This window comes from Rhinoraja longicauda, chromosome 3, assembly GCF_053455715.1.
Source record: "Rhinoraja longicauda isolate Sanriku21f chromosome 3, sRhiLon1.1, whole genome shotgun sequence".
In the NCBI taxonomy this organism is placed as follows: Eukaryota; Metazoa; Chordata; class Chondrichthyes; order Rajiformes; family Arhynchobatidae; genus Rhinoraja; species Rhinoraja longicauda.
Window position 1 is genome coordinate 95,027,723 of NC_135955.1, and position 27,531 is coordinate 95,055,253.

At 51.1% G+C, this 27,531-nt stretch overlaps 1 protein-coding gene across 3 annotated transcripts in view; it reads right to left on the minus strand.

The window, feature by feature from the left end:
- The window catches only part of enpp6 (ectonucleotide pyrophosphatase/phosphodiesterase 6), a 58,917-nt gene that overhangs the window by 15,767 nt on the left and 15,619 nt on the right, over window positions 1-27,531 (minus strand). For all 3 annotated transcript variants that reach the window (XM_078396670.1, XM_078396669.1, XM_078396668.1), the window contains exons 2-3: window positions 24,371-24,550; window positions 9,931-10,042 (exon numbers count right to left, since the gene is read on the minus strand). In XM_078396670.1, the coding sequence (XP_078252796.1) occupies window positions 9,931-10,042; window positions 24,371-24,550 (292 nt within the window). The remainder of the gene's footprint in view (window positions 1-9,930; window positions 10,043-24,370; window positions 24,551-27,531) is intronic.

The following is a 27,531-nucleotide window of genomic DNA, read 5'->3' on the forward strand; positions in this document are numbered from 1 at the left end:
TTGTGTTAATGTGCTGACTCAGCGGGCCGAAAGGCCTGTTTCCAAACTGTTTCTCTAAACTAAACTAAATTAAACTCAGCGGGTCAGGCAGCATCTCTGGAGAACATGGATAGGTGACGTTTCACAGAGTGCTGGAGTAACTCAGCGGGTCAGGCAGCATCTCTGGAGAGAAGGAATGGGTGACGTTTCACAGAGTGCTGGAGTAACTCAGCGGGTCAGGCAGCATCTCTGGAGAACGTGGCTAGGTGACGTTTCGGGTCAGGACCTTTCTTCTGACTGATTGTGGTGGGGGGGGGGAGAAGGGGGGAATGGTGGAAGAGAGGAGGGCAGGATAAAGTGTGGCAGGTAATCTGTTGATACCCTCCCTCAAGTGTATCCACCTATCACTTCAGACTTCATAAGTTTATGTTCATAGGTACTACCAGCAGAATTAGGCCATTCGGCCCATCGGGTCTACTCCGCCATTCAAACATGGCTGACCTATCTCTCCCTCTCAAGCCCATTCTCCTGCCTTCTCCCCGTAACCCCTGACACTTTCATATGAAGAAAGACTGGATAGACTCGGCTTGTACTCGCTGGAATTTAGAAGACTGAGGGGGGATCTTATAGAAACATATAAAATTCTTAAGGGGTTGGAGAGGCTAGATGCGGGAAGATTTTTCCCGATGTTGGGGAAGTCCAGAACCAGGGGTCACAGCTTAAGGATAAGGGGGAAGTCTTTTAGGACCGAGATGAGAAAACATTTCTTCACACAGAGAGTGGTGAGTCTGTGGAATTCTCTGCCACAGAAGGTAGTTGAGGCCAGTTCATTGTCTATATTTAAGAGGGAGTTAGATGTGGCCCTTGTGGCTAAAGGGATCAGGGGGTATGGAGAGAAGGCAGGTACGGGTTACTGAGCTGGATGATCAGCCATGATCATATTGACTGGCGGTGCAGGCTCGAAGGGCCGAATGGCCTCCTCCTGCACCTATTTCCTATGTTTCTATGTTTCTATGACACACCTGGCACTAATTTTAAGAATCTGTTAATCGTTGCGATCACCTGTGCGCCACTCTCCTACAACAAGTTACCAAAGGCCAATCGACCTGCGAACCTGTACGTGTTTGGAGTGCGGGAGGAAACCGGAGCACCCGGAGAAAACCCACGCAGGTCACGGGGAAGACGGTACAGACTCCGTACAGGCAGTCAGGATGGAACCCGGGTCTCCGGCGCTGTGAGGCAGCGACTCGACTGCCGCGCCCCACGTGTGGACTAGAGTCGTCCCGACCTTGAGCAATGGGAAGACGGAGAACTAATTAAGATGCTGCAGTCATCACTGCGTTTCTGCAGGTTATGAGTCATTGTCTTTGGGGACGGCTGATATCATTGGACCTCATTTCAGCCTTCGCTGATGGCCTGATTGTTTTAATCCCCCGCACAGAAGTTTTTTGCATCAATCCGCGCTACAATGGAGAAACGCAAATCACCTTTAACACGTCCCCTTTGCTTCCGACTGTATGCTTTTTAAAGATGTCTGCATCAGCTGCAGATGACGGTTTTCACAAGAGTATTATTTAACAGTTAATTATTGGGGTTGGGTTTTTTTTCGCAGCAAGAGATTCTTCGGGGAATTAAGCTACCCCTTGTGGCTTGAAGGCAGCGGATGTGTGTCGGCCTGCATTACAAGGCTGCAGGACCCAGTGACTAACTCACAACTGGGCAGCAGCCGCAGCCCTTTGTTTCTCTCTTTTCTCAGCTGGCAATCTCTTCCTACGTGCACACAAATGAACAATGGTCGGCTCACAGGCTGGGATAGTCATCCGCACAGATTTCCCACCACTTCTCCGAATTCTATACAATTCCATACATAGGGGTTGCCAACTTCCTCGCTCCCAAATAAGGGACAAAGGGTGACGTCACCTGGCCCCGCGCCCCACGTGACCTCACCCAGCCAGCGGCCACCTGCTCCCGCTCCACCAATGGGCAGCAGCCCGGGCCGGGAGGCGGGTTGCTACGCAACCTCCGTTAGGCGGCATCTGAGGTCTCCGGGCCTACACTGTCCGGGACTACAGCGGCCCCCTGGGCTACTGTGTCCGGTCCCTATAGTGTCCGGGCCTACAGTGTCCGGGACTACAGCGGCCCCCAGCCTACAGTGTCCGGGCCTACAGTGTTGGGGACTACAGTGTCCAGGCCTACAGTGCCTGGGCCTACAGTGTCCGGGACTACAGCGGCCCCCAAGCTACAGTGTTGGGGCCTACAGTGTCCAGGCCTACAGTGTTGGGGCCTACAGTGTCCGGGCCTACAGTGTTGGGGCCGACAGTGTCCAGGCCTACAGTACCCGGGCCTACAGTGTCCGGGCCTACAGTGTTGGGGCCGACAGTGTCCGGGCCTACAGTGTCGGGGCCTACAGTGTCCAGGACTACAGTGTTGGGGCCTACAGTGTCCGGGCCTACAGTGCCCGGACCTACAGTGCCTGGGCCTACAGTGTCCGGGACTACAGCGGCCCCCGAGCTACAGTGTCCGGGCCTACAGTGTCCGGGCCTACATCGCCGTCCGGGCCTAATGCGGGACAAGGGCGATTCCATACGGGACAAATCAATTTAGCCCAAAATACAGGATGTCCCAGCTAATACGGGACAGTTGGCAACCCTAGCTGTACAAGGTGACGTTGAGGCCACATTTGGAGTACGGTGTTCAGTTAAGGATGTCGTTAAGCTGGAAAAAGTGCAGGGGCTGGGACATCCCGTAATTTGGGCTAAATTGATTTGTTCCCTATGGAACCTCCTTGTCCTGTATTAGGCCCGGATGGCGATGTAGGCCCAGACACTGTAGGCCCGGACACGGTAGGCCCGGACACTGTAGTCCCGGTCACTGTAGGCCCAGGACACTGTAGCCCGGACACTGTAGGCCTGGACACTGTAGGCCCAGGCACTTTAGACCTGGACACTGTAGGCCCCGACTCTGTAGGCCCGGACGTAGTAGCCCGGGGAGCCGCTGTAGTCCCGGAAACTGTAGTCCCGGACACTGTAGGCCCGGACTCTGTAGGTCCGGCCACAGTAGCCCGGGGGGCCGCTGTAGTCCCGGACACAGTAGGCCCGGACACTATAGGCCTGGACACTGTAGGCCCGGACACTATAGGCCCGGACACCGCAGGCCCGGACACTATAGGCCCGGACACCGCAGGCCTGGACACAGTAGCCCGGGGGGCCGCTGTAGTCCCGGACAGTGTTTGCCCGGAGACCCCGGGGGCCGCTAACGGAGGTTGCGTAGCAACCCGGCCCAGGCTGCTACCCATTGGTGGAGCGGGAGCACGTGTCCGCTGGCTGGGTGAGGTCACGTGGGGCGCGGGGGCAGGTGACGTCGCCCTTTGTCCCTTATTTGGGAGCGAGGAAGTTGGCAACCCCAATGTACAGCTTGTATAGAATTCGGAGAAGTGGTGGGAAATCTGTGCGGATGACTATCCCAGCCTGTGAGCCGACAATTGTTCATTTGTGTGCGCGTAGGAAGAGATTGCCAGCTGAGAAAAGAGAGAAACAAAGGGCTGCGGCTGCTGCCCAGTTGTGAGTTAGTCGCAGGGTCCTGCAGCCCTTATAATGCAGGCCGACACACATCCGCTGCCTTCAAGCCACAAGGGGTAGCTTAATTCCCCGAAGAATCTCTTGCTGCAAAAAAAAAACAACCCCAATAATTAACTGTTAAATAATACTCTTGTGAAAACCGTTATATGCATTGACTTGTCCTTCACAGCCATCTGTGGCAATGAAATCCACATCTTGGTCATAGAGAGTCATAGAAACATAGAAAATAGGTGCAGGAGGAGGCCATTTGGCCCTTCGAGCCAGCACCGCCATTCATTGTGATCATGGCTGATCATCCACAATCAGTAACCCGTGCCTGCCTTCTCCCCATATCCCTTGATTTCACTAGCCCCTAGAGCTCTATCTAACTCTCTTTTTAAATTCATCCAGTGAATTGGGCTCCACTGCCTTCTGTGGCGGAGAATTCCACAAATTCACAACTCTCTGGGTGAAAAAGTTATAGACAATAGACAATAGGTGCAGGAGGAGGCCAATCGGCCCTTTGAGCCAGCACCACCATTTTATGTGATCATGGCTGATCATTCTCAATCAGTACTCCGTTCCTGCCTTCTCCCCATACCCCCTGACTCCGTTATCCTTAAGAGCTCTATCTAGTTCCCTCTTGAATGCATTCAGAGAATTGGCCTCCACTGCCTTCTGAGGCAGAGAATTCCACAGATTCATAGAGTCATAGAGTGATACAGCATGGAAACAGGCCCCTTCGGCCCAACTTGCCCACAACGGCCAACAATGTCCCAGCCACACCTGCCTGCGTTCGGCCCATAGCCCACCAAACCTGTCCTATCCATGTACCTGTCTAGCTGTTTCTTAAACGTTGGGACAGTCCCAGCCTCAACTACCTCCTCTGGCAGCTTGTTGCATACACCCACCCACCACCCTTTGCGTGAAAAAGTTACCCTTCGGATTCCTATTAAATCTTTTCCCCTTCATCTCAAACTTATGTCCTCTGGTCGGCATGGACGAAATGGGCCGAATGGTGTGTTTCCATGCTGTTTGGCTCGGTGACTCCATATGCAAAAATGGATCTGGTGTGAGAATAGATGCTATAACTGTAAGGCATTAATAGCAATTCGAAGAAGCCATCAGGGAAATTACATAATGTCTTAGAAACATCTGGACATTGTGTAGATGATTAATTTAGTGCTGCGTGATGACCTAGTTAGGGATTTGTTTGCATCAAGACTTGGGCAAAGCAGCCTCTCGAAATGGATGGCTGTTCGACTGCAATCTAAACCAGCTGTAGATACACGATCCTTTTCCAAGAAAAGATGAGAAGTTTAGTGTAGTTTGGAGACAGCGCGGAAACAGGCCCCCCGGCCCACCGAGTCAGCGTGGACCAGCGATTCATAGAAACATAGCAAATAGGTGCACGGTGGCGCAGCGGTAGAGTTGCTGCCTTACAGCGAATGCAGCGCCGGAGACTCAGGTTCGATCCCGACTACGGGCGCCGTCTGTACGGAGTTTGTACGTTCTCCCCGTGACCTGCGTGGGTTTTCTCCGAGATCTTCGGTTTCCTCCCACGCTCCAAAGACGTACAGGTATGTAGGTTAATTGGCTGGGCAAATGTAAAAATTGTCCCTAGGGTGTGTAGGATAGTGATAATGTGCGGGGATCGCTGGGCGGCGCGGACCCGGTGGGCCGAAGGGCCTGTTTCCGTGCTGTAAAAAAATCTAAAAATCTAGGAGGAGGCCATTTTGCCCTTCGAGCCAGCACCACCACTCATTGTGATCATGGCTGATCACCCGCAATCAGTAACCCGTGCCTGCCTTCTCCCCATATCCCTTGATTCCGCTAGCTCCTAGAGCTCTATCTAACTCTCTTTTAAATTCATCCAGTGGATTGGCCTCCACTGCCCTCTGTGGCAGAGAATTGCACAAATCCACAACTCTCTGGGTGAAAAAGTTTTTTCTCGCCTCAGTTTTAAATGGCCTCCCTTTTATTCTTAGACTGCGTGGCCCCTGGCACTGGACTCCCGCCACGCTAACACACTATCCTACACACACTAAGGCCAATTCCCCTTTACACCAAGTCGATTCACATGCAAACCCCGCGTGTCTTTGGAGCGTGCAAGGAAACCCACGCGGGTCACGGGGAGAACGTACAAACTCCGTACAGGCGGCACCCTTAACCGGGATCGAACCCGGGACCCTGGCGCTGTGAGGTAGCAACTCTACCCGTTGCGCCACCGTGGAAGTGGCAATTCTTCACGCACATGTGCTCAGAATTAATATCCTGCAGAATTAATGCACAGGTATTGCTGGTTGGAGAGTTTAATTTTATTTAATTCTCAGCTCCTCAAAGTTATGGGCTTGTACATTCATGAATGTGAAAATTTGAACACAAAGTGCTGGAGTAACTGGGCAGGTCAGGCAGCATCTCTGAAGGTCGTGGACAGGTGACGTTTTGGGTTCCATCGGTTTAACAGAGTGCCCTGTTTCCATCCCTCCCCCATGTACCCAGAGGTACAGAGGTGTGAAAAACGCACACCTCCAGAGACAGTTTCTTCCCAGCTGTTATCAGGCGACTGAATCATCCTACCACAACCAGAGAGCAGTGCTGAGCTGCCATCTACGTCATTGGAGACCCTCGGACTATCTTTACTCGGGCGATACTGGGACTGTATCTTACACCTCCATTCCCTCCATAATTCCCTGGTCCACTCGCCCCTTCCTACCCAAACCACCCCATCCCCGGGCACTTTCCCCTGCAACCGCACGAGATGCAACACCTGTCCCTTTACCTCCCCCCTCAACTCCATCCAAGGACCCAAACAGTCTTTCCAGGTGAGACAAAGGTTCACCTGCACCTCCTCCAAACTCATCTATTGCATCCGCTGCTCCAGATGTCAACTTATTTACCAAACGCAGGCTCGGCGATCACTTCGCTCAACACCTACGCTCGGTCCGCCTTAACCAACCTGATCTCCCGGTGGCTGAGCACTTCAACTCCCCCTCCCACTCCCAGTCTGACCTTTCTGTCACGGGCCTCCTCCAGTGCCATAGTGAGGCCCACCGCAAATTGGAGGAACAGCACCTCATATTTCGCCTGGGCAGCTTGCAGCCCAGCGGTATGAACATCGACTTCTCCAACTTTAGATAGATCCTCTGTCCCTCTCTTCTCCTCCCCCCCTTCCCAGTTCTCCCTCTATCTTCCTGTCTCCACCTATATCCTTCCTTTGTCCCGCCCCCCTGACATCAGTCTGAAGAAGGGTCTCGACCTGAAACGTCACCCATTCCTTCTCTCCTGAGATGCTGCCTGACCTGCTGAGTTACTCCAGCATTTTGTGAATAAATACCTTCGATTTGTACCAGCATCTGCAGTTAATTTCAGCATTTTGTGATACTATATTTCCCTGATGATTTTATACACCGCTATAAAATGACCCCTCATCCTCCTGCACTCCTTAGCGTAGCGAGCTGTTGATGTCCATTAGGTATATCGATCGGCTGCAGAAATGGGTTGAAAAATAGCAGGGAGCCTAGCTCAAGCAAGTGTGAGGTGTGGCATGTTGGGAGATTGAATGTAAGGAGGGTTTAGTTTAGTTTAGTTTAGTTTAATTTAGTTTAGAGATACAGCGCGGAAACAGGCCCTTTCGGCCCACCGGGTCTGCGCCGACCAGCGATGCCCGCACACTAACACTATCCTACACACACTCGGGACAATGTTTACATTTATACCAAGCCAATTAACCTACAAACCCGTACGTCTTTGGAGTGTGGGAGGAAACCGAAGATTTCGGAGAAAACCCACGCAGGTCACGGGGGGAACGTACAAACTCCGGGAGAGACAGGGGCCACAGTTTAAGAATAAGGGGTAGGCCATTTAGAACGGAGATGAGGAAGAACTTTTTCAGTCAGAGAGTGGTGAAGGTGTGGAATTCTCTGCCTCAGAAGGCAGTGGAGGCCAGTTCGTTGGATGCTTTCAAGAGAGAGCTGGATAGAGCTCTTAAGGATAGCGGAGTGAGGGGGTATGGGGAGAAGGCAGGAACGGGGTACTGATTGAGAATGATCAGCCATGATCGCATTGAATGGCGGTGCTGGCTCGAAGGGCTGAATGGCCTCCTCCTGCACCTATTGTCTATTGTCTATTGTCTGTGCAGACAGCACCCGTAGTCGGGATCGAACCCGGGTCTCCGGCGCTGCATTCGCTGTAAGGCAGCAACTCTACCGCTGCGCCACCGTGCTGCCGTGAGAGGGTATACAATTAATGGAAAGACCCTTTTAACAACATTAGTCAGAGGGTAGTCCTTTAGTCAAAGGATGGTTAATCTGCGGAATTCATTGCCACAGAGGGCTGGGGAGGCCAAGTCAGTGGATAATTGTACGGCAGAGATAGACAAACTCTTGATTGGAACGGTTGTCAAAGGTTACGGGGAGAAGGCAGGAAAATGGGATGAGGGGGCACTTTCAGGGAACTGTGTACATGCACTCCTAGATCCCTACAACACAACCCACCCTCTTGTCTTATGGCACCTCACCTGTATCTAATGATATTTCATACACCAATCAGCCAAAACATTATGACCACTGAGAGGCGAAGTGAATAACATTGATTATCTTGTTACAATGGCACCTGTCAAGGGGTGGGATATATTAGGCAGCAAGTGACCAGTCAGTTCTTGAAGTTGACGTGTTGGATGCAGGAGAAATGGGCAGGAGTAAAGACCTGAGCGACTTTGACAAGGGGCCAAATTGTTATGGCCTGTTTTCGTGCTGTATCTCTAAACTAAACTAAACTAAACTAGTGGAAACAATCTCTCCATATCCACTCTATCCAGGCCTTTCATTGTAGACAATAGACAATAGACAATAGGTGCAGGAGGAGGCCATTTGGCCCTTCAAACCAGCACCGCCATTCAATGTGATCATGGCTGATCATTCTTAATCAGTACCCCGTTCCTGCCATCTCCCCATACCCCCTGACTCCGCTATCCTTAAGAGCTCTATCTAGCTCCCTCTTGAAAGCATCCGGAGAATTGGCCTCCACTGCCTTCTGAGGCAGAGAATTCCACAGATTTACAACTCTCTGACTGAAAATGTTTTTCCCCATCTCCGTTCTAAATGGCCTACCCCTTATTCGTAAACTGTGTGGCCCCTGGTTCTGGACTCCCCCAACATTGGGAACATGTTTCCTGCCTCTAGCGTGTCCAATCCCTTAAACCTATTTGGTAAGTTTCAATGAGGTCCCCCCTCGGTCCTTCTAAATACACGTTGAAGGCATGAACATTGGGCCAATTTAACGGTTAAGCTTGTTGTGGTTGGCATTGTGGAATGAGGCAGGCAGCTGGAAAAGCAGACTAGTAAATGGGAGCAGACGGAAGTATTCAGCGGTGGTAGAACAGGAGAATAATGTTCATTGAACAGCAGGAAATATCCACCTTCAGGCCACCAGTGGCCATTTAAATTCACTTTGACTTCCTATGCCACCAAGTAGAAAGCCTATTTATACAGATGGTATTCACTTCAATATAAATGGAGCAGAGATGTCAAAATATTCAGCTTCACGATGTCACTGTGTCAACACCATGGGAGGACTCATTTCAGAATGTACAGGAAATGAAAGCACCAGGATGTCCGTCCTCCAAAAGACCACCCAACACTCAACGCCATAGCCCCTGTTTCAATATCTAAAGGGGTTGCTCCTTTAGGGGATCTTATCGAAACGTATAAGATTATTAAGGGGTTGGACACGCTAGAGGCAGGAAACATGTTCCCAATGTTGGGGGAGTCCAGAACCAGGGGCCACACAGTTTAAGAATAAGGGGTCGGCCATTTAGAACAGAGATGAGGAAAAACCTTTTCAGTCAGAGAGTTGTGAATCTGTGGAATTCTCTGCCTCAGAAGGCAGTGGAGGCCAATTCTCTGGATGCTTTCAAGAGAGAGCTAGACAGAGCTCTTAAGGATAGCGGAGTCAGGAGGTATGGGGTGAAGGCAGGAACGGGGTACTGATTGTGGACGATCAGCCATGATCACATTGAATGGCGGTGCTGCCTCGAAGGGCCGAATGGCCACCTCCTGCACCTATTGTCTGTTGCCTTCTGGCTGCACTTCTCACCCACCATCCTCATCTTTGGACACCCCTGTGCGCACGGGGAGAGGGTAGCACGGCCGAGGATGTCCTGGTTGGGTCGCTCCTGGGCCTGGCCAAGCTGGCCTTCCGTGAGTCACGGCGCCAGGCGGAAGAGGGCTCTGCCTGAGCCGGCTGCCTGCCTAACGCCGCCATTGGCGGAGCGGGAGCACGTGGCCGCCGGCTGGGTGAGGTCACGTGGGGCGCGGGGTGTTGACGTCACCTTGTGTCCCTTATGTGGGAGCGAGGAAGTTGGCAACCACAGCTGTGTAACAAAATGTCGTACCTCAACACATCAATAGCATCTGAGACGGCAGCTTTAAATTGGCTGTCAGACGGAGTGTAGTAGTATTCTCGACAGTATGTTGGCTTCACCTTCCGAATCGCAACCTCACAACCTGTTTAAAACAATCATTCAGACAAGGTTGGGTTTAGTTGTAAGGTTTATTATTGTCACATGTACCGGGTTACGGAGTGTTATAGTCATACAGTGTGGAAACAGGCCCTTCAACCCAACTTGCCCACACCGGCCAACATGTCCCATCTACACTAGTCCCACCTGCCTGCGTTTGGCCCAGATCCTTCCAAACCTGTCCTATCCATGTACCTGTCCAAATGTTTCTTAAAGGTTGCGATAGTCCCTGCCTCAACTACCTCCTCGAGTTTAGAGATATCTACTTTAGAGACACAGCGCGGAAACAGACTCTTTCGGCCCTCCGGGTCCGCGCCGACCAGCGATCCCCGCACATTAACACTATCCTACACCCACTGGGGACAATTTTTACATTTATACCAAGCCAATTAACCTACAAACCTGTACGTCTTTGGAGTGTGGGAGGAAACCGAAGATGTCGGGGAATACGGCACGGTGGCGCGGCGGTAGAGTTGCTGCCTTACAGCGAATGCAGCGCCGGAGACCCGGGTTCGATCGTGACTACGGTAGCTGTCTGTACGGAGTTTGTACGTTCTCCCCGTGACCTGCGTAGGGTTTTCTCCGAGACCTTCGGTTTCCTCCCGCACTCCAAAGACGTACAGGTATGTAGGTTAATTGGCGTGGTAAATGTAAAAGGAAATCGTCCCTCGTGGGTGTAGGATAGTGATAGTGTGCGGGGATCGCTGGTCGGCGCGGTCCTGGTGGGCCGAAGGGCCTGTTTCCACGCTGTATCTCTAAACTAAACTAAACGAAGTATAACGGGCCCTTCATGTCTGTACAGAACATGATGCCACGTTAAAGTTGATCTCATCTGCCTACACGTGATCCATATTCCTCCATTCCCTGCATACCCATGTGCCCATCTAAAAGCCTCTAAAACACCACGATTGTATCTGCATCAACCACCTCTGGCAATGACATGCCCCACACATATCCATTAGACGTTCTCTCTCTCACCATCCTGCTATGCCCTCTAGTGGTGGCAGGGCATAGCTTTACGCTGTGGGAAAATGGTTCTGACTCTATGCCTCTCATAATTGTATATGCCTCCCTCAAGTATTCCCTCAATGGACATTCCAGAGGTTTTTAAGGTGAGGGGGGGGGGGAGATTTCACAGGAACCTGAGGTGTAACCTTTTCACACAAAGGATGGTGGGTGTATGGAACGAGCTGCCAGTGGAGGTAATTGAGGCCGGAACTATCACAACGTTTAAGAAACATTTAGACAGGTACGTGGATAGGACAGGTTTAGAGGGATATAGAAAAATAGAAACTTAGAAAATAGGTGCAGGAGGAGGCCATTCGGCCCTTCGAGCCAGCACCGCCATTCATTGGGATCATGGCTGATCATCCATAATCAGTAACCTGTGCCCAACTTCTCCCCATATCCCTTGATTCCACCAGTCCCTAGAGCTCTATCTAACTCTCTCTTAAATTCATCCAGTGAATTGGCCTCCACTGCCTTCTGTGGCAGAGAATTCCACAAATTCACAATTCTCTGGGTGAAAAAGTTCCTTCTCACCTCAGGTTTAAATGGCCTCCCCTTTATTCTTAGACTGTGTGGCCCCTGGTTCTGAACTGCCCCCAACATTGGGAACCATTTTTCCTGCACCGTTTCGGGTCAAGACCCTTCTTCAGACTCGGCCCGAAACGTCACCCATTCCTTCTCTCCCGAGATGCTGCCTGTCCCGCTGAGTTACTCCAGCATTTTGTGTCTATCTTCGATTTAAATCAACATCTGCAGTTCTTTCCTGCACACTGAAGTTGCCCCCTAATAGGTTCCTATTAAATCTTTCCCCCCTCATCTTAAACCATTGTCCTCTGCTCCTTGATTCCCCTACTCTGGGCAAAAGACACCCCTCATTATTTTATACACCTCTACTCCAAAGACGTACAGGTTTGTAGGTTAATTGGCTTGGGTTTGTATCCTTGATATAATTGTAAATTGCCCCTAGTGTGTGTAGGATAGTGTTAATGTGCGGGGATCGCTGTTCGGTGCGGACTCGGTGGGCCGAAGGGCCTGTTTCCTCGCTGTATCTCTAAACTAAGATCACTTTTCAGCCTCCTGGCCTCCAACTAACCCTCAACATTTCAAACCGTGAAGTATTTCAGCGATGGCTATGTTACTGATTATCTATAAGCCCTCTACGTTCATCTTATACTAGATAATAAAACTTTACAATCCATTTGTTAAATCATTTTCAAATTCATTTCCATTAGTGTGTTTGAGGCAAAATCCAAGCGGTAATATTTAACCTACACATTTTTTATAATCTGCTAATCTCCACCACTAATCATTCAACTTGCTCCTCAGAGGCCTACCTACATTTAAAGAGTTATTATCCCGTAAAATTATTTTTGGCGTGTTTACGAATTGATTTTGAATGGGAAGCTAAGTTTAATGTTAATCTACTGCACTTATTTTTTCCATGTGTGATTTTGTTCATGTGTGATCTAACTGCCCGGAACAATTTAAGCTACTCTTTCCATTTCTCAGAGCAAGACTTTGACCATTTGGGAAACTTCAGTTCTGCTTTGCCAGATTTAATGGCCCGGTGAATTTGAAAATTCTTCTCAGCCTGAATATTTCTTGCTTTGTCAGCTCCACGAGTTCAAAAGTTGAGTTGTGCCAAGTTTGTCCCAACTAGTGTGGCCAACTGTCCCGTATTAGCCGGGACATCCCGTATTTTGAGTTAAGTTGGTTTGTCCCGTAGAGGACCACCTTTGCCCCGTATTAGGCCCATGGGGCACTGTAGGCCCGGCTGCTGTAGGCCCGGACGCTGTAGGCCCGGACGCTGTAGGTCCGGACGCTGTAGGTCCGGACGCTGTAGGCCCAGACACAGTAGGCCCAGACACAGTAGGCCCGGACGCTGTAGGTCCGGACGCTGTAGGCCCGGAAGCTGTAGGTCCGGACGCTGCCGGTCCGAATGCTGTAGGCCCGGACGCTGTAGGCCTGGACACAGTAGGTCCAGTCAGTGTAGGTCCGGACAGTGTAGGCCCGGAGGCCCGGGCGCCGACTAACAGAGGTTGCGTAGCAACCTGCTTCCCATCCTAGGCGGCCGCCATTGGGGGAGCAGGAGCACGTGGCCGCTGGCTGGGTGAGGTCACGTGGGGCGCGGGGCAGTGACGTCACCTTGTCCCTTATTTGGGAGTGAGATAGTTGGCAACCCAAGTCCCAACACAAGGAGAACTGGAATATCAACCCAACATCTAAGCTGATCACACAGTTTAGTTTAGAGATACAGAACAATATATACGTCTTTGGAGTGTGGGAGGAAACGGAAGATCTGGGAGAAAACCCACGCAGGTCACGGGGAGAACGTACAAAGTCCGTACAGACAGCACTCGTAGTCAGGATCGAACCCGGATCTCTGGCGCTGTAAGGCAGCAACTTTACCGCTGCGCCACCATGCGCATGAATATAATCCTATTTCTTCCACCTATGGTCCTTTCTCTGACTTAATAATTTGCACTTAGAGTCATAGGGTGATACAGTGTGGAAACAGGCCCTTCGGTCCAACTTGCCCACACCGGCCAACAATGTCCCATCTACACTAGTCCCACCTGCCCGCGTACGGTCCATATCTCTCCAAACCTGTCCTATCCATGTGCCTGTCTAACTGTTTCTTAAACGTTGGAATAGTCATAGAAACATAGAAACATAGAAAATAGGTGCGGGAGGAGGCCATTCGGCCCTTCGAGCCAGTACCTCCTTTCATTGTGATCATGACTGATCATCACCAATCAATAACCCGTGCCTGCCTTCTCCCCGTATCCCTTGATTGCACTAGCCCCTAGAGCTCTATCTAACACTCTCTTAAATCCATCCAGTAATAATAATAATAATATTCATTTATTGTCATTGCAACGAGTACAACGAAATTAAAAAATAGCCAATCCTGACGGTGCGTACAAACATATATGCAATAAATGCAAAAACAAATAAATACATAAATACAATTAAATACAATTATATGACCGATTTTTTAACGGTGTTGCCTAGTGCAAGGTAGTGTTCAGTTCTCGTATGGCCCTGGGGTAAAAACTGTTCTTAAGTCTGTTTGTTCGGGATTTGATCGACCTGAAACGTCGACCAGAGGGCAGATGAACAAACAGACGGTGGCCGGGGTGGGATGGATCTTTTATTATTTTGCATGCTCTACTGAGGCAGCGTAGGCTGAACAGGTGCTCCAGGGAGGGCAGTGAGCAGCCGATGATTTTCTGGGCCGTCGTGATGACCCTCTGAAGGGCCTTCCTGTCCTTTTCTGAGCAGCTGGCATACCATGTGGTTATACAGTATGCCAGCACACTCCAGTGATTTGGCTTCCACTGCCCTCTGTGGCAGAGAATTCCACAAATTTTAAGACTGTGGCCCCTGGTTCTGGACTCGCCCAACATTGGGAACATTTTTCCTGCATCTAGCTTGTCCAGTCCTTTTATAATTTTATACGTCTCTATAAGATCCCCTCTCATCCTTCTAAACTCCAATGAATACAAGCCCAGTCTTTCCAATCTTTCCTCATATGACAGTCCCGCCATCCCAGGGATCAATCTCGTTAACCTACGCTGCACTGCCTCAATTACAAGGATGTCCTTCCTCAAATTAGGAGACCAAAACTGTACACAATACTCCAGATGTGGTCTCACCAGGGCCCTATACAACTGCAGAAGAACCTCTTTACTCCTACACTGAAATCCTCTCGTTATGAAGGCCAACATTCCATTAGCTTTCTTAGTCCCAGCCTCAAATACCTCCTCTGGCAGCTTGTTCCATACACCCAGCAGCCATTGTATGAAAAAGTTGCCCCTCAGATTCCTATTAAATCTCTTCCCCACAGCACTTCTATCCTTATCTCATTCCTTTTACCTTTCATCAATGGCCTTTGTCCAACCTTTGCTCTGTCAAAAGCAGTCCTGAGCTACAATCGACCTCTTTGGAGACCCTCGGTCTATCTGTGATCAGCCTTTACTGGCCTTTATCCTGCACTGAACATTATTCACCTTATTCCCTTTATCATATCAATTGCGGCGCGGTGGCGCAGCGGTAGCGTTGCTGCGTTACAGCGAATGCAGCACCGGAGACTCAGGTGCGATCCTGACTACGGGCGCCGTCTGTACGGAGTTTGTACGTTCTCCCCGTGACCTGCGTGGGTTTTCTCCGAGATCTTCGGTTTCCTCCCACACTCCAAAGACGTATAGGTATGTAGGTTAATTGGCTTGTCCCTAGTGTGTGTAGGATGGTGTTAGTGTGCGGGGATCGATGGGCGGCGCGGACCCGGTGGGCCGAAGGGCCTGTTTCCGCGCTGTATCTCTAAATCTAAAAAAAAATCTAAATCTAATTAAGGACACAGAGTGCTGGAGTAACTCAGCGGGTCAGGCAGCATCTCTGGAGAACATGGATAGGTGACGTTTCACAGAGTGCTGGAGTAACTCAGCGGGTCAGGCAGCATCTCTGGAGAACACGGATAGGTGACGTTTCACAGAATGCTGGGGTAGCTTATATGAAACATAAAAGATTATAAAGGGATTGGACAGGCTAGAGGCAGGAAACATGTTCCCAATGTCGAGGGAGTCCAGAACCAGGGGCCACAGTTTAAGAATAAGGGGCAGGCCATTTAGAACGGAGAAGAACTTTTTCACTGAGAGAGTTGTGAATCTGTGGAATTCTCTGCCTCAGAAGGTAGTGGAGGCCAATTCTCTGGTTGCTTTCAAGAGAGAGCTAGATAGAGCTCTTAATGATAGCGGAGTCAGGGGGTATGGGGAGAAGGCAGGAACGGGGTACTGATTGTGGATGATCAGCCATGATCACATTGAATGGCGGAGCTGGCTCGAAGGGCCGAATGGCCTCCTCCTGCACCTGGCCTCTTCCTCACGGCGCGGGGTGCGGCTCGGCTGCGGGGCCTAACATCCCCCGGTGCGGCTCGGCCGCTGGACTTTACATCCCGGTGCGGCTCGGCCGCTGGACTTTACATCCCGGTGCGGCTTGGCCGCTGGACTTTACATCCCGGTGCGGCTTGGCCGCTGGACTTACATTGCCCGGTGCAGCTCGGCTGCGGGGCTTAACACCGCCCGGTGCAGCTCGGCTGCGGGGCTTAACACCGCCCGGTGCAACTCGGCTGCGGGGCTTAACACCGCCCGGTGCAACTCGGCTGCAGGACTTAACTCCGCCCGGTGCGGCTCGGCTGCGGGACTTTTCACCGCTGGTGCGGCTCGGCTGCGGGACTTAGCTGCGCAAGGCTTGGTAGCGGGCCTTTCATCGCCCGGTTCGGCCGCGAGACGTTTCAGCGCCCGGTGCGGGGACTGTGCGGGTCGGTCGGGGACGAGCTGTCTGTCCGTGGGCGTGGGGAAGAGAGGGGAAGTTTTGTTGCCTCCATCACAGTGAGGGGGTGTTTGGAGTCACTGTGATGGACGTTTGTGTTGGGGTCATGTGTCTTGTGTTCTTTTTTTTTCTTTTCTATGACTGCTATGTAGTTTCGTTCGGTACTTCGGTACCGAACGACAAATAAAGCTCTGTTATTGTCTATTGTCCAGCATTTTGTGTCAATCTGCAATATCTGCCTCTCTGTTCATTCTGGGTTCAATGGCATCTCAACTTCACCACATCTCAGTTTACCGTACATATTTTATATCTTTCCAATTATTAGCGTTCACTCTCCCAAGGACTTCCTACTTTCTCTGCAGACTCTCTCGGCCTTGTGTGTTATTGTTCTCTCACAGTTCAGGCCTGTTGAACATCCCCGGTTTTAATCCCCTCACTGATGACAGCTAAGCCTTCCGTTGCCTAGCGACCAGGCTCTGGAAATCATTTTCTAAACCACTCGAGCTCTCATATCATATCATATCATATATCTACAGCCGGAAACAGGCCTTTTCGGCCCTCCAAGTCCGTGCCGCCCAGTGATCCGCGTACATTAACACTATCCTACACCCACTAGGGACAATCTTTACATTTACCCAGCCAATTAACCTACATACCTGTACGTCTTTGGAGTGTGGGAGGAAACCGAAGATCTCGGAGAAAACCCACGCAGGTCACGGGGAGAACGTACAAACTCCTTACAGTGCAGCACCCGTAGTCAGGATCGAACCTGAGTCTCCGGCGCTGCATTCGCTGTAAAGCAGCAACTCTACCGCTGCGCTACCGTGCACGCCCTTACTCCACCTCTCTCTCCACCTTTCTACCTGCCTCTTTAATTCAGTATTCGTTTACTAATTATTGCAGTTTGGTGTTCAATGTTCAATGTTCAATGTTCGGTTTCGTTTAGAGATACAACGCGGAAACAGGCCATTCGGCCCAGTTTCAGTTTCGGTCATTGTCACGTGTACTGAGGTACAGGGAAAAGCTTTTGTTGCACGCTAACCAGTCAGTGGAAAGACTGTACATGATTACAATCGAGCCATCCACAGTGTCCGGGCCTACACTGTCCGGGCCTACACTGTCCGCTCCTACACTGTACGGGCCTACACTGTCTGGGCCTACACTGTCCACGCCTACACTGTACTGACCTACACTGTCCGGGCCTACACTGTCCGGGCCTACACTGTCCGGGCCTACACTGACCGGGCCTACACTGTCCGGGCCTACACTGTCCTGGCCTACACTGACCGGGCCTACACTGCCCGGGCCTACACTGTCCGGGCCTACACTGTCCGGGCCTACACTGACCGGGCCTACACTGTCCTGGCCTACACTTACCGGGCCTACACTGTCCGGGCCTACACTGTCCGGGCCTACACTGACCGGGCCTACACTGTCCGGGCCTACACTGACCGGGCCTACACTGTCCGGGCCTACACTGTCCGGGCCTACACTGTCCGGGCCTACACTGTCCGGGCCTACACTGACCGGGCCTACACTGTCCTGGCCTACACTGACCGGGCCTACACTGTCCGGGCCTACAGTGCCCCCCGGTTCTAATACGGGACAAGGGCGGTCCTCTATAGAGTCAGGGGGTATGGGGAGAAGGCAGGAACGGGGTACTGATTGAGAATGATCAGCCATGATCACATTGAATGGTGATGCTGGCTCAAAGGGCCGAAAGGCCTCCTCCTGCACCTATTGTCTATTGTCTATTGTCTAACCCAATTTAGCCCAATATACGGGATGTCCCGGCTAATACGGGACAGTTGGCAACCCTAATTGCCATACATAAGCACATCCCCGTTTAGCAAAGTGTACAGCAATAGTCCACTGAGCCCGTTTGCAAGAGGCACCATGTTTTGGCACCATTTTCCAAGTTCAGTCTGTGCTGTAGTTGTCACGAGCGGGGCCCAATCCAGGCGAGTCCCAGGCTGCTGCAGGGCCTCCAGCCGTCGCCTTCCTTGGACGCGATTAGGGCCGCCAACTGTCCCGCATTAGCCGGGACATCCCGTATTTTGGGCTAAATTGGTTTGTCCCGTACGGGACCGCCCTTGTCCCGTGTTGGGCCCGCGGGGCACTGTAGGCCCGGACAGTGTGGTAGGAGAAAAACTCCAGATGCTGGTTAAAATCTGTGCCTACCTTCCAGACAGTGTAGGCCCAGAGGCCCCGGCGCCACCTAATGGAGGTTGCTAGGCAACCCGCCTCCCAGGTAGACACGAAAACCTGGAGTAACTCAGCGGGTCAGGCAACGGGTCGTCCCGAAATGTCACCCATTCCTTCTCTCCAGAGATGCTGCCTGACCCACTGAGTTACTCCAGCTTTTTGTGTCTACCTTCGATTTAAACCAGCATCTGCGGTTTTTTTTCCTCCACTACCCGCCTCCCGGCCCGGGCGGCCGCCATTGGTGGAGCGGGAGCACGTGACCGCTGGCTGGGTGAGGTCACGTGGGGCGCGGGGCGGTGACGTCACCTTGTCCTGTATTTGGGAGTGAGTTGGCAACCCTGGACGGGATCCTCGACTCAGTGACAGGTTGTCACATTGACCTTGAAAAGTTCTCCTTCCATTGCCTGCCAAGCACACAATGCATTTGTGCCCCACCTCCGTCCATTCCCACACACTCTACGCCAAGCGGCATTCAGATTCCAGCTCGCCTCTTGGTTCATTGCCATTTCATACCAGCTGAGTGCAGACAAGTTGTGCGGCACGGTGGCGCAGCGGTAGAGTTGCTGCCTCACGGCGCCAGAGACCCGGGTTCCACCCTGACTACTGGCGCTGTCTGTACGGAGTTTGTACGTTCTCCCCGTGACCTGCGTGGGTTTTCACCGGGTGCTCCGGTTTCCTCCCACGCTCCAAAGACGTGCAGGTTTGACACAAAATGCTGGAGTAACTCAGCGGGACAGGCAGCAGCATCTCTGGAGAGAAGGAATGGGTGACGATCCGGGTCGAGACCCTTCTTCAGACTCGGCTTAGTGTTAGATTTAGAGTCTAAGTCTAAGTTACTCCAGCATTTTGTCACGGATGAAGGGGAGCCAGTGGAGGTAGTGTATCTAGACTTTCAGAAAGCCTTTGATAAGGCCCCAAACGGGAGGTTGTTGAGCAAAATTAGAGCACATGGTATTGTGGGTAGGGTGTTGACATGGATAGAGAATTGGATGGCAGACAGGAAGCAGAGTGGGAATAAACGAGTCCTTTTCAGAATGGCAGGCAGTGGTGAGTGGAGTGCCGCAAGGCTTGGTGTTGGGGCCGCAACTGTTTACAATATATATTAATGATTTGGATGAAGGAATTAGATTTTTTTTAGATTTAGATTTAGAGATACAGCGCGGAAACAGGCCCTTCGGCCCACCGAGTCCACGCCGTCCAGCGATCCCCGCACACTAACACTATCCTACACACACTAGGGACAATTTTTACATTTACCCAGTCAATTAACCTATATACCTGTACGTCTTTGGAGTGTGGGAGGAAACCGAAGATCTCGGAGAAAACCCACGCAGGTCACGGGGAGAACGTACAAACTCCGTACAGACGGCGCCCGTAGTAGGGATCAAACCCGGGTCTCCGTCGCTGCATTTGCTGTAACGCAGCAACTCTACCGCTGCGCCACCGTGTGTGGTCCCGAACTGCCATCTACCTCATTAGAAACCCTCGTACTACCTTTAATTAGAAGTAACACCAGTAAGTTTGCGGATGACACAAAACTGGGTGGCAGTGTGAACTGCCGCCATTGGTGGAGCGGGAGCACGTGGCCGCTGGCTGGGTGAGGTCACGTGGGGCGCGGGGCGGTGACATCGCCCTTTGTCCCTTATTTGGGAGTGAGGAAGTTGGTGCCCCTAATCCATATCCCCCTGAAGTATCTCCACAACCTCCTTACAAGCAGTGCCATCTAGCTGCCTGTGTTCAGTATAATTTTATATACTACTAGACCAAGTGGCCCCGTTGGGCCCATTCCTCGTAGAGTGGGGGGGGGGGGGGGCAGGGAAGGGGAGAGGGTATGATTGAGTGAGGCCTAGACCCAACCAAAGCCTCTCTTGTATTGTAGTACCCTCAACCCCCCACTCAATCCCCCCTTATCCCCCCATCCTCCCCCTACTAACCCACTCCACCCCCCCCCCCTAGCCACCCCCACTTGCCCCTCCCCTGCCCCCACCCGGGAACGCGGGGGGATGGAGTGGCTGAATGTTAGACCAATGCAGTAGAGGTTTGGGGGAGTTTCAAAGGTGGTTCAGGGGGGATGAATTGGGTGAATGGAGGGTGGAAGAGAGGGTGGAATAATGGGGCTGGGGGATAGAGTAGGAGAGAAGAGGATAAGGGGGTGGGTTATGGGGGGGGGATGATAAGGAGTTGAGGGGGTGTGGATGGAGTGGGTGAGTGGGGGTCTTAAAAAAAAAACCTGAAACCAATTTAAGTTAATGCAGCACAGGTTTGGGGGAGTTTTAAGGGGGGATTAAGGGGGGAATGGAGTGCGTGAGTGGGGCTCTGAAGAAAAATCCTAAACACAATTTCAGTTAATGCAGGAATGGTTTGGGGGAGTATTAAGCTGGGGGGGGGGGGGTTGAGGTGGGAATGGAGTGCGTGAGTGAGGGGGGGTGAGGTGGCTGAGTAAGGGGAGGGTGTTAGACCAATGCAGTTGAGGTTTGGGGGAGTTTTAAAGGGGGTTCAGGGTTGGATGAATTGGGCGAATGGGGGATGGAAGAGAGGGGATAAGGGGGCTGAGGGGAGGATGAGGGGGCTGAGGTGGGTTGTGTGGGGGATGATAAGTGGGGTTGAGGGGGTGGGGTGGATGGAGTGGGTGAGTGCGGCACTTTAAAAAGCCTGAAGCCAATTTAAGTTAATGCAGCACAGGTTTGGGGGTTTTTAAGGGGGGTTGAGAGCTCCCCCTCCTCCTCCTCCCTCCCTCCTCCTCCACCCCCCCCTCCTCCCCCTCCTCCTCCTCCTCCTCCCCCCCTCCTCCCCCTCCTCTTCCTCCCCCTCCCCCTCCCCCCTCCTCCTCCTCCCCCCCCTCCTCCTCCCCCCCCTCCTCCTCCTCCCCCCCTCCTCCCCCCCTCCTCCCCCCCTCCTCCCCCTCCTCCCCTCCTCCTCATCCCCTCTTCCTCACCCCCTCCTCCTCACCCCCTCCCCCCCTCCTCCCTTCAAGCCAGCATCACCATTCAATATGATCATGTCTGATCATCCACAATCATCCTGCTTTTTCCCCATGTCCCTTGATTCTGTTAGCCCAAAGAGCTAAATCTAACTCTCTCTTTAAAACCTCCAGTGAATCGGCCTCCACTGCCTTCTGTGCCAGAGAATTCCACCGATTCACAACACTCTGTATGAAAAAGTTTGTACATTGACAATTGTTTCAATGCCCTAGCCAGCTGCTTGAAACAATGCAGTATCAACCACAAAAGTCCACAACTTCTACAGAAACCAACTTCTACAGATGTGCCATAGAAAGCATTCTATCGGGATGCATCACAGCTTGGTTTGGGAACAGCTCCATCCAAGACCGCAAGAAACTGCAGCGAATTGTGGACGCAGCCCAGACCATCACACAAACCAACCTCCCTCCCATTGACTCCATCTACACATCACGCTGCCTCGGCAAGGCCAGCAGCATAATCAAGGACCAGTCTCTCCCCGGCCACTCCCTCTTCTCCCCTCTCCCATCGGGCAAGAGGTTCAGAAGTGTGAAAACGCACACCTCCAGATTCAGGGACAGTTTCTTCCCAGCTGTGATCAGGCAACTGAACCATCTTACCACAACCAGAGAGTGGTCCCGAACTGCCATCTATCTCATACTACCTTTAATCAGACTTTACTGGACTTTATCTTGCCCAAAATGTTACTCCCTTTATCCTGTATCTGTTCATTGTGGACGGATTGACTATAATCATGTGGTCTTTGTTGACCTCCCAGCGGAGCGAGCTGTCCGTGGGGGAATGTTGCCGACTGGCCCGCTGCAGACTGCAGGAGTACGTGCTGAGGGACGCACTGAAGCTTGGTGCAGCCAACGCCAAGGCCCTGTGGGGGAGGACCACAGTCTAGGGTCCTTCCGCTGCTGGACATGGGGGGCAGGGTGTGGTGGAGAGAGACGCCCCTCCAAATAAGGGATACTGTGTAAATTTGGAAATGAATATCTGCATTGAATGTGTAACCTCCGGAAATGTCGGATGGGGTTTTTGAAAAGAAGATGTTTTGTAAATATTTATTATTTGAATAAAGTAATTTTTGATATATTAAAAAAATAATAATAATAGACAATAGACAATAGACAATAGGTGCAGGAGGAGGCCATTCGGCCCTTCGAGCCAGCATCACCATTCAATGTGATCATGGCTGATCATTCTCAATCAGTACCCCGTTCCTGCCTTCTCCCCATACCCCCTGACTCCGCTATCCTTAAGAGCTCTATCTAGCTCTCTCTTGAATGCATTCAGAGAATTGGCCTCCACTGCCTTCTGAGGCAGAGAATTCCACAGATTCACAACTCTCTGACTGAAAAAGGTTTTCCTCATCTCAGTTCCAAATGGCCTACCCCTTATTCTTAAACTGTGGCCCCTGGTTCTGGACTCCCCCAACATTGGGAACATGTTTCCTGCCTCTAACGTGTCCAACCCCTTAATAATCTTATACGTTTCGATAAGATCTCCTCTCCTTCTAAATTCCAGTGTATACAAACAAGCCTAGTCGCCATTCCGGGAATTAGCCTAGTAAACCTACGCTGCACGCCCTCAATAGCAAGAATATCCTTCCTCAAATATGGAGACCAAAACTGTACACAGTACTCCAGGTGCGGTCTCACTAGGGCCCTGTACAACTGCAGAAGGACCTTATGATCATGTGGTCTTTCAGCTGACCGGTTAGCATGGAACAAAAAAAACTTTTCACTGTACCTCGGTACACCTGGCAATAAACTAAACTAAACTAACTGACCCTTCTTCAGTCTCGACCCGAAAAATCACCTACTCCTTCTCCAGAGATGCTGCCTGATCCGCTAGATTACTCCAGCACTTTGTGTCTTTCTGTGTATTAACCAGCATCTGCAGTTCCTTGTTTCTGCACTGCAAATCACTTTAGACTGAACAGATACAGTTCAGCAACAGGCCCTTCGACACACTGGGTCCGTGCCGACCAGCGATCACCCCGTACATTAGCACTATCCGACACACTAGGGACAATTTACAATTTTTACCAAAGCCAAATTAACCTCCAAACTTGTATGCCTTTGGAGTGCTGGAGGAAACTGGGGCACCCGGGAAAAAACCCACACGGAACGTACAAACTCCGTACAGACAGCGCCCGTAGTCAGGGTGGAACCCGGGTCTCTGGCGCCGTGAGGCAGCAACTCTACCGCTGCGCCACCGTGCCGCCCCGTCTCTGGAGGGAATGTACAGGCGACGTGTTTTAGGTCGGGACCCTTCTTCAGACTTGCAAACTCATTATTGTGTTCACTCACCAGTTGCAAATGTTCGCTGGTGCTAAAAGGCAACCTTATTAAAGGGTTGGACACGTTAGAGGCAGGAAACATGTTCCCAATGTTGGGGGAGTCTAGAACCAGGGGGCCACAGTTTAAGAATAAGGGGTAGGCCATTTAGAACGGAGATGAGGAAAAACTTTTTCAGTCAGAGAGTTGTGAATCTGTGGAATTCTCTGCCTCAGAAGGCAGTGGAGGCCAATTCTCTGGATGCTTTCTAGAGAGAGTTAGATAGAGCTCTTAAGAATAGCGGAGTCAGGGGGTATGGGGAGAAGGCAGGAACGGGGTACTGATTGTGGACGATCAGCCATGATCACGGTGGATGGCGGTGCTGGCTCGAAGGGCCGAATGGCCTACTCCTGCACCTATTTTCTATTGTCTCGACCGCAGTGCCACCATGACTATGCAGCTCCCTGCTATGTTAAATTACTCGTGAGGTTGGATGGAACGGCTGGTGTGATGTGAAATACTAACCAGGCCAGTAGTACATGTAAACCTTTCGATTATTCTTCATCATGGTGACCCAAATCGGTTCAGAAGAATCCCACCACATCGGTAGTCGACTGTCATTATTCCCACCGATCAAAAAGGACGTGTTCGTCTTCTCATCCCACATAAAATTTCCAGTTATCTGATGTACCTCACAATGATGCCCTGCAAAGAACACACGCAGATTCAGTTCAGTTTAGTTTATTTTCATGTGTACAGTGAAAAGCTTTTCAAAAGTTCATGTTCATAAGTGATAGGAGCAGAATTAGGCCATTCGGCCCATCAAGTCTACTCCGCCATTCGATCTATCTCTACCTCCTAACCCCATTCTCCTGCCTTCTCCCCATAACCCCTGACACCCGCACTAATCAAGAATCTATCCATCTCTGTCTTAAAAATATCCACTGACTTGGTCTCCACAGCCCTCTGGGGCAATGAATTCCACAGATTCACCACCCTCTGGCTAAAAAAAATTATTGAGAAGAGAATTGTTCTGAAGAAGTGGTCCCAACCCGAAACGTCACCTCGAGTCATAGAGTGATACTGTGTGGAAACAGGCCCTTCGGCCCAACTCGCCCACACTGGCCAACAATGTCCCAGCTCCCCGAGTCCCACTTGCCTGCGCTTGGTCCATATCCCTCCAAACCCGTCCTATCCATGTACCTGTCCAACTGTTTCTTAAACGATGGGATAGTCCCAGCCTCAATTACCTCCTCTGGCAGCTTGTTCCATTCACCCACCACCCTCTGTGTGAAAAAGTTACCCCTCGGATTCCGATTAAATCTTTTCCGCTTCACCTTGAACCTGTGTCCTCTGGTCCTCAATTCCCCTACTCTGGGTAAAAGACTCTGTGCGTCTACCCGATCTATTCCTCTCATGATTTTGTACACCTGTATAAGATCTCCCTTCATCCTCCTGCGCTCCATGGAATAGAGACCCAGCCTACTCAACCTCTCCCTATAGCTCACACCCTCTAGTCCTGGCAACATCTTCGTGAATCATTTCTGAACCCTTTCAAGCTAGACAATATAAACCTATTCCTTCTCTCCAGAGATGCTGCCTGTCCCGTTGAGTTTAGTTTAGTTTAGAGATACAGCGTGGAAACAGGCCCTTCGATCCACTGAGTCCGCACCAGCCTGCGATCCCTGCACTCGAACACTATCCTAGACACTAGAGGCAATTAGGGACAATTTACATTTACACCGAGCCAATTAACGTGGGAGGAATCCGGAGCACCCGGAGAAAACCCATGCAGGTCACGGGGAGAACGTACAAACTCCATACCGACAAGCACCCATAGTCAGGATTGAGCCCGTGTCCCTGGCGCCGTGAGGCGGCATCTCTACCGCTGCGCCACCGTGCTGCCCTACGCCACCACCACCCCAGTATTTTGAGTCTGTGTTCAGAAAAGGCTTCTCCGTTTAAATACTTGCTGAACTCATTTTGTTCGGGTCCATCGAACGTGTCCAGAGACAATAGACAATAGGTGCAGGAGGAGGCCATTCGGCCCTTCGAGCCAGCACCGCCATTCAATGTGATCATGGCTGATCATTCTCAATCAGTACCCCGTTCCTGCCTTCCCCCCCATACCCCCTGACTCCGCTATCCTTAAGAGCTCTATCTAGCTCTCTCTTGAAAGCATCCAGAGAATTGGCCTCCACTGCCTTCTGAGGCAGTGGAGTTCCACAGATTCAAAACTCTCTGACTGAAAAAGTTTTTCCTCGTCTCAGTTCTAATGAAAAGGTTTTTCCTCATCTCAGGCAGCTTGTTTTGTTACAAATACCTATGAGAAAGACGCGAGTGTTACCGAACTTCCTAAATTAATTGGGGTGAAACACTCTCCAATGTTGGGGGAGTCCAGAACAAGAGGCCACACTTTAAGAATAAGGAGCAGGCCATTTAGAACAGAGATGAGGAAAAACTTTTTCAGTCAGAGAGTTGTGAATCTGTGGAATTCTCTGCCTCAGAAGGCAGTGGAGGCCAATTCTCTGAATGCATTCAAGAGAGAGCTAGATAGAGCTCTTAAAGATAGCGGAGTCTATGGGGAGAAGGCAGGAACGGGGCACTGATTGAGAATGATCAGCCATGATCACATTGAATGGCGGTGCTGGCTCGAAGGGCCGAATGGCCTCCTCCTGCACCTATTGTCTATTGTCTATAAGACAGACGTAAAGCCCACCGTTTGACCTGTTTTTTACAAAATGTTAAATGGTCAGCTCGACATAGATTACCACATCTACACCAAACCCACACCTATCAGGAGTAGACCAGGGCATTCGATTCAATTTGAGATACCAGCTATCAAGACGGATATGTACAGCAATCCATTCTTCCCTCGCACAATTAAAGCATGGAATAGTCTTCACCCTGCTATAGTTACTCAACTAGACGTAACTAAATTTAAGGCAGCTTTTCTTCTCCAAGAAGCCCTTCTTGCTTAAGTCCGTACTCCGCCACCTCCAGTTTAAATTCCATTTGGAATATTTTGGAGGACCGAGAACCAAGAACCAATTGTGGAACTTTATTCTGACTGGAACTAACGTCAGTGAACTCAACACTACTCAGGTATCAACCCCGTGAACTCTAGTAAAGATATCAAGCAAGGGTAACTAATTTCCTCCCTTCACCCCAGGAGCCTTGCGGAGATTTGATATTCCTGCGTTCTACATAACACATCCTTTATTCATTTCCACTTAACCGCGTGACCCGAGCTGGAGGTTGTCACGTTAATGGGTGTCAGATGTGAAGAGATTGTGGGTTCGAGTTGCAGTCCAAAAATGTGGAAAGGAAAAAAAAAAAATAATCCTGCAGGATTGAGGAATGTTGCAGAGACAGAGATGATATGTTAAGCCCGGTATTTACTCAGATGGAGGTTAAAAGGCCTAACCGCTGTCAGGGGGTACGGTGGTGGAGGCCAAGTCAAGAGAGACTAATGCATTCAAGAGAGAGCTAGATAAAGCTCTTAAGGTTAGCGGAGTCAGGGGGTATGGGGAGAAGGCAGGAACGGGGTGCTGATTGAGAATGATCAGCCATGATCACATTGAATGGCGTTGCTGGCTCGAAGGGCCGAATGGCCTCCTCCTGCACCCATCGGGCAGACGATACAAGGCCTTCTACGCCCGCACCTCCAGACTCTGGAACAGCTT